We start from the raw sequence: 11,270 nt of genomic DNA on the forward strand, positions 1-11,270 counted from the left end.
CCCTCCTCGGAGAGGCACTCTGTGTCTTTCAGAGGTGGGATGGCCTCTCCTTTGCTGCTCAGCGGGTGCAGAGCAGTTTGCTAGAAGCAGAATTTGCCTGTGGGTTCCAAGGCCTCTCTCCGATTGTGGCCTTTGATGGTGTCATTGCAGCCAGTATTTCAAAGGGCTGAGGTGAGGTGAACAGAGGGTAACTGTTGTGTGGGGCAGCTGGTACCCTCTGTGTGATAAAGCGGAGACTTCTCCATGTCCCCAAGAGAGTATAGCGATTTTATTGGTAAGGAAGGGGGATCCCATGCACAAGTGCATGGTCTCGCCTTCCTCATCACCAGACACAGGAGCTGTTCGTAAGATGATGGTGGCTTCCTGCTGCCAAGCAGCTATTAGGTACAACTTGTGACTGTGCAACATCCTGCTCTCTTCCAGGACTCATAACAATCTGTATATGCCAGAGATGGTAGCCAGGTTTGGGGAAACCTTTGCAAAGGCCTTAGACCTGCTGGAAGTGGAGAAGAATGCCATCCTAGGTAAGTATCTGCTCCTCTTCATTGCACTTCTACACCTTGTGTGTTAATCTTTACAGCCGCTGTGTTCTCTTCAAGATGCAGAAATTGTTACCTTAGCTGCAGTCAGGGGCATTCTGCTTAAAACAACTATATGCTGCGTTTCTCTAGCTCAACAAGAGTTTGAAGTAGGCCTAGGCAAATGTAGTTACCCAAGGGTTGAGCTCCTGCCTACTTGTCTGCTTGCCTGCCATGTGTGTGAGAGAGCAACATTTTTTGTGCAAGATTTTTGCTGCCTTGATTTTTGCTGGGAACAGGAATAGGCACCATGTCATATAATGACTGTGCAAGTAATGCTAAACTGTGATTTAGTGGTGCATGCATGAGCAGGAAGGAGCTGCCCTGATCCTTGGGCTGCCCACACACAAGAAAAAAACCTCAGCAGAATTTTGTTTTACTTCCCATGAAACGTGGTTTGTTGCTCTGAACAAGCCAGAGTCTGGAGTTTAAAACAAATTCATTCCCCTTGTGTCACTCAAGATATGTCCTAAGCCTTTGATTTGCCTAGTTTTTCTAGCAAGATCAAAGAAGTTCCTGGCCCAAGAGAAAGGCTTTTTAATTTCTAGCTGACTTATTTGCCATCTCCTGGCTCAGTGGAGGGGGTTGAATTGGCAGGTACTTTGGCCTAATAACACACAGGTTCACCATTTTCTGGTGGCCCATCACCAAAAGGCTTTCCAGATCTTAACTCTCGACCCAAGGGTCAGGAACCTCAGGCCCAGGGGCCTAATGTGGCCTTTTGGGCGTTTCTGACCTCCTCACAGCCCACACGCCTCACAAGACTTTTCCCACCCCCCTCCTGCAGTGCTTTTGTGTGACTGGAATGTGTCCCTGAACTGTGGTACTGCCTCTTGCTTGGCCTGGATGGAAAGGAGGGTGGGTACGTGTGTCGAAATCTCTGACTTGCAGGGCTAAAATGTGGCCTACTGTACAAAAGGAAGAGTCAAATCCGTTGCTGCTCCCACTTACGCCTTTAGCCCTGCCCCCACCATTGATATGCATCTGCCAGAAGGTTGCCCATGAGTGAATGCAGCCTTGGGACTGAAGAAGGTTCCTTACTTCTGCTCTAAATCCACCACATTTTCAGAGGAGGGTTGACTTTTAGTGATGATCTGTACAATTGTGACATGGAGCTGGATTCTAATTCTGCCTCAGGGCCACTTCTTACATAAAGCTTACAATGTGGCTAGCTCTATGTACCTATGTAGCCTGTGCTCATGTCATGCCAGGTAGAGACGACTGCTTTAGATTTGTTTTGCAAAGGATCTTCTAAACCATTTCAGGCACTGATGCATCTTAAGTTATACAATCTCCGACACAGGTAGAAATGTATATGATTAGAATGTCCAAGTTGCTTTTGAGAAATTGTTAAAGCATGCCAGCTTTCTTCTAGTTCAGCCTGAGGTAATGTGACATTTTTTTCTGGCCTTCCTATCAGTTTTTAAAGCTGTAGCAGCAGCATTGCTCTAGATAGACCCTGCAACCCTGATTATATATCCACATCTGTGTTTGCTCCTTCAGTTGGCTCCCCAAACATTCTCATTCCATGGTTTCCTGTAATAATGTTTTTGTCTTTCATTAGCATTTCATTTGCTTGTGGAGATGAATCTATTCACTGATAATATTTCACTCTTTTTAGGCCTTCCTCAGCCCCTGCTGGAAATTTATGACTCTCCTGTTTACAAAACAGTGTTGGAAAGGATGCAGGGCTTTTTTTGTACCCTGTATGACAACTGGTAAGAACTTCAATGATTTAGGAAAATAAACTTGTGGAATGCACAAAAACAGCAGCAGATCAAAAGGCATACAGTGCAGTTTGGTGCCCTTTAATTACTATAATTTCTTGTCTCATGAAATTTTATTGCCTCATTCAATAAAACCATCACTGTCCTGGGAGCTGTTGGTGCAACCTCACTCACACCACCTTCCCTGGGCCTACTTAAGAAAGACCTGTGTGCCCTGAGGGACGCCAGAAACAAGGAACCCCAGACAAGGAAACAGGCCATCGACTCCTGAGGTTGGCCTGAGAATATTTTGTACCAATTGTTTGTTCTAATATTATAAATGTGTAAATCACCTTGGGTGCCTTGGCCCTTGGGACAATGGGACAAAAAGGTTGGTATCAGTTTATGTCCTGCCTGTAAGCTTTGTAGGAATTTCCGGCTGATCACTGTCGGAGACAGAATGCTGGACTAGTTGGACTTTGGTCTGACCCCAAAAGGCAATCCTCCTTTTCACAAATGAATAAGCAAACACAAATCTGTATCTTCAGAGCAGAATGTCTTCCAACCTTCATGTTTGTTGTCTAAATTGAATTGTCTTTTGAATTGCAGTTTCCATGTCCTGGGGAATGCTGGCTCTTCAATGCAGCAAGATTTCTACACAGTAGAGGGCCTAGCTACTGAGCTGCTCAACTCTGCTTTTCTCAACCTAAACAACATCCCTGACTATAGACTCCGCCCCATGCTTCGTATCCTTTATCTGCTGTTTGTTGCTAGGCTCTCCTTCCAAAATCATTTTTGACTTCCTCTCTTTGTCCATGACATGAGAGGTCTTATTTTCAAAATAGCACTAACGATTTCCTGCTCCCTTTGCCTTCCTTCTGCACCTGACCACTCCTGGTGCAGATAGTTCACTTCTCAGAAAAATATCTGGAAAAGAGCATCTTCAGAATATCTGGAGGAGGCATGTCTGCTAGGGTTTCAAAACAATCTGGGAAGAAATGGCTCAGAATGGTTCTGGTTCTGCGTCTAAGTTGGAGATTTCCCTTGTGACCCTCTTTTCAGAATTCAGCCCTCCAACCATGTATTGTGGCCTACCATGTGTTTAACTCCCTTGTTTTGCAGGCAGTAAAAAGCCTGTATAAATCAGCCTTTACATTCTTCTCAACTCAGATTTATGGAGCATTTTAAGTAGGAGTGGTTTGTGCAGTTGCCTGTACTGATCAGGCTTTGGGATTTCTGGTGGTGGAGTTGGTCTCCTAGTCTGTTTATCATTAAAGGAGAGCTTCAGCCGCAGGGCTGGGTGGTTCAATAGTTTGTAGTGTGAAAATGTTAATGCTTCTGCTGGACTTCTTTAACTCGCTCTGCACAGGTGTGTTTGTGAAGCCCTTGGTCCTTTCCTGTCCATCTGAACACTATGAATCACTTATATGTCCCATACTTGGACCACTTTTCACCTACTTGTATGTGGTAAGAAATAGCATGTTTATGACTTGCATCATTTGCTGCTGTTACTGGCCAGGGCTTCCAGACTTTGTTGTTGTTCGGGGTTCTGAAATGTATTTGTTACATCTGCATCCTGCCCCTTCTCCGGAGAGCCCCGAGTTTCACTTCAGCAATATCGTATGAAGCAGGTTAAACTGGGATATGGTGGCTTGCCCAAATACCTAGGTAACACTATCATTGGGGACACATTTTAACCAGGTTTCCTGCATGCAAGACAACCCTCTAGGGACTACTGCACCCTGGCTCAGGCTTCAGATTTATCCCAACAACAAGGTCTAGGTGGCTTCATACTCTGTAGCAAGGTGAAGCTTAGTGAACTCTCAAAAGCTGAAGGGGCTAAGAGGTGCAGCTGAGCAAAATGTCTTGCAGGGAAAGGGAAGGCTTTCGTGCCCTGCATAGTTTTCTGCCTATTTCTATAAATAGCAGAATCAGAATTGATGAGGTGTTACATAAGGTGATGAGGTTTGCATAATTTAAATGGATTACCAAATTCAGTTTTTATTGTCACATAATTTGGGTTCCCTTGACATGGAACACACACAGCCCTGAGTGTATCTCATTGATTGCCTTCATATTATGCTACTGTTCTTTCTTTGTCCCTTTCTGTCAGAGGCTGTCCCAAAAATGGCAGGTGATCAACCAGCGAAGTGTGCTTTGGTAAGTGTGATGGCTTAAAAGAAACGAGGGGGACTGCTACTCAAAAATGCCACCTGATGTCTGCACTACTGCAGTCTCTCTTGAAGGGGGCAACCAAAGCCGTAACGTTTTCTAAAACACCTAACACCGACTAAAAGATGTGGGGAAATTAAAAGGTTTTCACCTTGTGCCCAGAGGTCAAAGAATTCAGAGTATCTTTTCTAAGGAGAGTGCTCCAAGGTCTGGGTGCCGCAACCAAAAAGATCCTTTCCCATGCTTCCTCTGATTGTGGAAGTGCCTAGAGAAGGGCTCTACCGACAGTGTCTAGTATCAGGCAGCTCCATGGGAGTGCAAACAGTCTTTTAGATTACCTGGGTCCCAAGCAGTTATGGTTAAGACCAGCAGCTTGAATTATGTTCATAAATAGGCCAGAAACAGTGAGAGATGTTCCTTGCGGCTGTATTTTGCACAATTTTAAATAGCCAAGTACTCATCAAAGGTAGCCCCACATATAATACATTAAAATAGCATAACCTGAGTGTTCTGAGGGCAACAATAACAAATACCAGATTGCTTCTGTCCAGGGTAAACAGACATCTACCTGAGCTGTGTTTTCTGTCACAGATAACCATTTGGGCATCAAAAGTAAAGGCTAGATCTAATTGCACCCCAAGTTATGAACCTGATTCTTTAGGAGAGTGCAACCCTGCCTAGGACAGACTGAACCTCACTGCCCAGGACAGATGAGCTACCCATCAACATTACCTTCGTCTTGTTGATGCTATCATGCTCAGCTTCAGTTGTAGTCCTCAGGTCTATCTTGCGTTTTTAAAATTGATTGTCTTTTCCTTCAGCAGTGACGAAGATGCAGCAGATGACAACCCAGAATCCCAAGAGATGTTAGAGGAGCAGCTAGTTAGGGTGCTTACCCGAGAAGTTGTGGATCTAATTGGTGAGAGAAACTAGTAGGTTGCATGAAAAGCCTGGGCCATCTGTAGTATGTCTTTCTGAGCAAAATAAATTCCAGTAGTAAGTTTATTCTGGGATTTGTGGGACCACAGTGGCTTGTTGTGACAATTCTTAATCTTGTTTTTCATGCTCCAGAAATGCTTCCATTGTCAAAGCTGTCATTTTTCAGTCTTACGCTGCACACCCAATTTAGGCCTAAATAGGGCCTAGAATACTGGTTTTCAGTCTGTGTTCCTTGGAAGTTTATTAATTCCTTAATTGGGAAAAATGGTAGTGAGAGACAAGCTGCCCAAAATGTATGGCAACAGAGTTGCGCATGTTGTACAGCACACTATATTTTCACACAGGGTGGCATCAAGGCCAAAACAATTCTGCCAGCACCTTGTGGGATCTGATAGCATGACCTAAAATGTGGCCCAGAATCCTTTGCAATATGTGGCAATTTTGCAGTAGAGGGACAGGACTTCCTTAGCAGATAAATGGCCGTAGAAATTGTTCCCTGAGAATAAGGAGTTTGGAAGCCACTGACCTAAATAGTTGCCGTCCTTTTTGGAATTGGGTCTTATAGCTTCCTTTGCCATTTGGTTTAGGTGTCCAAGACACATAACCAAGCAATAGCTTTTTTCTAGTGACCTCCAGAGTGCTTCATATGTAGGTTTCCAACCATACCAAACCTCTCACCCTGATGGGAGGCTTGGAGGAAATACTGTTCCATTTGAAATACATTTTGCTCTGCAAAGGTGGGTTTCACTCCTTTCCTCCTTATTATACATTATCAATATATAGTAATATCCTCCTATAGACATAAAAATGCAAGGCTGTCATCCTGCATAGCTCCCATTGGAAATCCCATCCTGGATTTGTGTGAAGTCAGGGTGGGGTAAGGTGTTGAAGATGTGAGAGGAGAAAGATGCCAGAGGTTCCCACAGGAGTGGCCAGTGTGAAAGGGAAATTGCACAAAGGATGGGGGAGGACACACGAACACGGGGGCGAAGGTGAAAATGAGTACAAAGTGAGACTGGAGAATGGAAGAGAGGTGGTTTTAGAAATGGGGTGGGGAAGGTGAAAAGTGAACTTAGTTGTTGCTTCAGGTGAGAAGGGGAAGCCCTAGGAGGTTAATGTGGAGGAATGGGAGGGGGATTGGCTAACAGAGTAAGGAGGGCATGGCCTTCAGTGCATTGATATACATTATATACATATAAAGGCATTGCAAAGGAAGAATTAAGTTGGGTAGTCCTGAGGGGGATGTGTAATGTCTTGTAAAGTTTTTTCCCCCTGTGAATATCTCACATCTTTCCCCCTCTGGTGTATTTGCAGCTGTTTGCTGTGTCGCAAAGAAGGGTGCTGAGCAGAACAGTGCTGTTGCTACAGATGGAGATGGTGAGTAAACGGGTTGTCCTTTCTGTTCCACATTTGAGGTCCTCTATTCTTGATCAGATTAATCATTAAGCTAACAAATCAATGGGCTCTCAGTTTCCCACCTCAGCCATGAAGCTGAGGTTCCATGAAGAATGCATTCACATTGCCCTTTTTTCCCCCGTAGATGAGGAGATGATGTCTACAGAGGTGACTCCACCATCTAATTCTGAGCTCACTGAATTGGGCAAGTGTTTGATGAAGCAAGAGGTAAGGAAGCTGAGCTTCCATTCCTTCCCCATGTTGTGTGCACATTTTGAAACAGACTTTCCTTTAGTAGACCCTTCTAAGCCTAAAACAGAGCTCTGAACTTTTATTGGAGAAACCTTTGGCCTTAGAAATTCAGGAGCAGTTGTGAGCTTCAGTCAGCCAAATGCGCCCTCCACATATCAAGGTTCCTGGGCAAATCTGAGTCCGAGATGGCCGATTGTCCTGGACGAACTGGAGGGGCATCAGGGAGCTTTCATGGCTGATATGATCATAAATCCTTTTTCAGCCTTTTTTACTTTGGCCTTCTTCAATATCACAGCACATTGTACAATACTTAGACTCAAGAGCCTTTGTTCTCAGGAACCAAGAACAAATCTCACTGGCTGCCACGTGTCTGTCTTTTCTCTCTCCAGAATGTCTGCAGTGCGCTGCTGGTTACAGCCTTCACATCCCTTTCATGGAAGGATACATTGTCCTGCCAAAGAACTACCACAAATCTGTGCTGGCCGCTGCTCAAAGAGGTGCTTCCATTACAGGGGCTAGTAGGGTGGAGTGTGGTGAAGATGAATATGGCCAAGAGTTAGTGATTCCTTTTGGGCACAGTGTGCATAGTATGAGTGAATCGTAGAAATCACCTTTTCTGGGAAGATGCGTAGAATCTGGGTTATCTTGCTACATGTTCATCTGTCTTCTGTAGGCGCTTACAAAGAACATGATGATTCCTGAAGCAGTGGCCTGGTTTTTCAGAAGTGTACTGACAGGTTTACAAATACATGGGCAACACGACGGGTGTATGGCAGCTCTCGTTCACTTGGCCTTCCAGATCTATGAAGCTTTGGTAAGGAAATGCAGGGGAAAGAATTTCTCTTTCTCTCTCTGTCTGCTGCCATCTTTGAGGATTAGTGGTGATGCAAGCCCACTGAACCAACCCCTATGACCTGATTTGGATCTGGGAGGGAGGCTCTTAATTTCCCAGGGCTTATGTGTTGGTTTTGTTCTGGTAACGATCCTTGTTCACTATCTTCTTTGCTACTTGAAGCGTCCACGGTATGCTGAGCTGAAAGCAGTGATGGAACAGATTCCAGAAATTCAGAAAGACTCCCTGGAACAGTTTGATTCTAAGCTACTCAACGTAACGCTACAGAAAGTAACAGACAAGCGTCGGAAGGACCATTTTAAACGTCTGATCGCAGGCTGCATAGGGGTAGGTTGTGGCATCAAGCAGCACAGAAACAGCTCTCTTTCCTACCTCCAGGGGAAAAAATGGAACCATGTTGTTGGTTTCATTTATTAATTGCTTCCCATGAGGCATCCCGAAGCAATTTACAACTCTCTCTACCTAGGCTACTGTTAGATCAGTGACAGCTTTTTTTAGCCTATTAGTCCTGACTCTAGGTCCCACTAGCCTCGGGTTAGTCACAACAGTAGCAAAACTCAAGTGCCTTTCTCTTGAGGTCTAGTTCTCTTAAAAAAAAAAGACCTAGGCATGTATTGGCTGCATGGATAAGTATACAGCTTCAGTGCAAGATCCACTGTGGTGTAATTGTTAAAGAGTTTTGGACTAGGACTTGGGAGACCCATGTGTAAAATCCCCACTCAGCCATGAAACTCACGGGGTGACCTTGGGCCTGTTGCTCTCCCCCAACCTAATGTACATTTGGGAGGATATAATGAGGAAGCGGAGAACCATGTTTGCCACTTAAAGCTCCTTGGAGGAAAGATAGGATATGTAATAATAAAAATATTAAATAAATAATCACAGTTTGAAAGCACAATATGCTGATCTTTAGAGGAAAGGTTAAAAGTACCTCTCTCATAGCTTGTGATCGGTGGCAGGCCAACTGTTAAGAATGCATTAGCAGGGAGAAATTAGGTCCAGTCGTGACAGACTCTGGGGTTGCGGCGCTCATCTCGCTTTATTGGCCGAGGGAGCCGGCGTACAGCTTCCAGGTCATGTGGGCAGCATGACTAAGCCGCTTCTGGCGAACCAGAGCAGTGCACGGAAATGCCGTTTACCTTCCTGCTGGAGCGGTACCTATTTATCTACTTGCAATTTGACATGCTTTCGAACTGCTAGGATGGCAGGAGCTGGGACCGAGCAACGGGAGCTCACCCCGTCGCGGGGATTTAAACTGCCGACCTTCTGATCGGCAAGTCCTAGGCTCTCTGGTTTAACCCACAGCGCCACCCGCATCCAGCAGGGAGAAAAATCATTAGCAAAGATAGCATTTTGTTGCTGGCATGCAGCAAGTCAACTCTTTGTTTCAACAGAACTGATAGAAGGATGTTGGCAAGGCTTAAAGTACCTTACAGACACTTGAATTGGCTTTGACCCTATCATGGCTCTACCACCAGTTGCCCAGGGAGGATGAGTTGTTACCATCTCTCAATTAAAGGGTTGTGGCAAAATGAAAGTGTTGTATTGGCATGGGAGATATTTTACTTTTTCAGCAGAGGAAATTCTACTGGAGTTATTGTGCAAGTGCAATGCCTAATGGAGACTTCTCTTGTTCCTTACAGAAGCCCCTTGGAGAGCAATTTAGGAAGGAAGTTCATATCAGAAACCTTCCCTCTCTTTTCAAGAAGGTGAAGGCACCCCTAGATACAAATTCATTGGATAATGAAGATGGAACCCTCATTGCGCTCTTTCAGCAATAGAAGCTCAGGACACTTTCACTACCCCCTTTTCTATTCTGTGTTCTTTCCACAGTCGCCATTTGCCTACTTTGTCTACTCTTCCCCCTGTGTTTGGATTCAGCTCTCTCACTGGCCCCCCAGCTCTTTCTGCTTCGGAGGCTGGAGGACTGAGTTCATCCCATCCCATCTACTACACAAAACCTGTTGGATTTCCCTATTTCCATTTGCAGCTTTATTGCACAACCTCATTTTCCTTGGATGGAACCTAGCCATTCAGCCCTATCAATCAGTGGACCAGTTCTGTCGGAACTAACTTTCACATGGGCACACAATGCTTTTCCAGCGAAGGCAGCATGCTGCCAGATCTCTACTATTCTTCAATCAGGATCCCTGCACTGTGGCTGCCTCAATATGGCACTACCAGAGGACTCGTCTGCTTCCCTTCGGAAAGGCCCAGCTCTTCCAAGTTAACCCAAGTCTGCACACTGAGCATTGCTGAAGCCGCCAAGTCTCGGCTGACTTGATGTTTCTCTAGAGAAGCAGCACTCTGCCATATATCCCATCAAACCGGAGACAGTTCAGGAACTGGTGAAGTCTCTCTTACTGTCAGTTTGGCTCAGCCATACCTCAGGAAGCCTGAAGTGAACTATTGGTCCTCATTTGGCCTAAGAACATTATCAAAATCGTATCCTAGCTTGAACTCTGGTCTTTGCTGTCAGAAGACCCGAGTACTGTAGACTACAATAGCCCAGGGATACTCTGTGCTGGTCTGAAATACTTAAGAACAACTAGGATGAAATGCTGCATTTGGGGGTGCAGCAGCCGAGTTCTGGATTATTCTCTGCAGTGCCTGATGGTTCAAAATGCCTCCAAATCGGGCCTTAAAGTAGGTTTGGGTTTGCTTGTATAGCATAGGATTCCTAGCCCGCTTAAAAGTTTAAATCTTCAGCACTAATTTGGTCTTTGCTTAACAACTGCCGCAGTAGTTTAGCTGGAGATGCAAAAGAACGTTCATTGGAGAGAAGTACCAGTATGTTTTAAAGTGGCTTTGCAGTGCATAGATCTGGTCACATTAATAGGAAAAGTGTGAAGGAAGCAGGCCTTAAGCTGGTGTTCAGATCCTCACTAGTACCCCCAAATCTACTCCAACTTCCATTTACCCTTTTAAAGTCTTGATCTCGGTGTAACTTTTATTAAAACAAAACTGCCACGACAAATAGCGTTGGAAGTCTAGCCTAACTGTATTTATTGTGTCATGAGTATATTTTTAATTTTCTGTGGCCATAATAGAAAAAATAATAATAACGTTAAGGGGTTTTGGTAGGGATGTTGTATCTAAAGATGTCTCCAATCAATTGTGATACACCTCTGAATGTCAATAAAGCTCTTTCAGTTTTATACATAAATTCTTAGTCTGGGTTTATTCTCACTAATTTGCAGTTAGTTCTCACTGAAGCAACTTTTCTCATGTTTGAATTTTACAGCAGCTTTTTTACTACGGCAAAACTTTTATAGGTCAAAAGCTGCAAGATTACATTTGCAGCTGGAAAGCTCACAAAAGCTATTTAGTCTAAATGTTCAAAGGTAAAGTTCATTGCTAAAATTATCTTGGCTA

At 44.5% G+C, this 11,270-nt stretch overlaps 1 protein-coding gene across 2 annotated transcripts in view; it reads left to right on the forward strand.

Moving 5' to 3' along the window:
* The window catches only part of XPO5 (exportin 5), a 38,732-nt gene extending 27,671 nt beyond the window's left edge, over positions 1-11,061 (forward strand). Inside the window, exons 21-32 of one of the 2 annotated variants that reach the window (XM_028724322.2) lie at positions 424-524; positions 2,200-2,296; positions 2,894-3,030; positions 3,654-3,751; positions 4,398-4,444; positions 5,278-5,375; positions 6,710-6,772; positions 6,936-7,018; positions 7,432-7,539; positions 7,716-7,856; positions 8,058-8,222; positions 9,539-11,061. In XM_028724322.2, coding sequence (XP_028580155.2) covers positions 424-524; positions 2,200-2,296; positions 2,894-3,030; positions 3,654-3,751; positions 4,398-4,444; positions 5,278-5,375; positions 6,710-6,772; positions 6,936-7,018; positions 7,432-7,539; positions 7,716-7,856; positions 8,058-8,222; positions 9,539-9,676 — 1,276 coding nt within the window. In that variant the 3' untranslated portion in view covers positions 9,677-11,061. The remainder of the gene's footprint in view (positions 1-423; positions 525-2,199; positions 2,297-2,893; positions 3,031-3,653; positions 3,752-4,397; positions 4,445-5,277; positions 5,376-6,709; positions 6,773-6,935; positions 7,019-7,431; positions 7,540-7,715; positions 7,857-8,057; positions 8,223-9,538) is intronic. The other variant, XM_028724323.2, reaches the window with a different exon arrangement.
* The last annotated feature ends 209 nt before the right edge of the window (positions 11,062-11,270 follow it).

Source organism: Podarcis muralis, chromosome 3 (assembly GCF_964188315.1).
Source record: "Podarcis muralis chromosome 3, rPodMur119.hap1.1, whole genome shotgun sequence".
Taxonomy (NCBI): domain Eukaryota; kingdom Metazoa; phylum Chordata; class Lepidosauria; order Squamata; family Lacertidae; genus Podarcis; species Podarcis muralis.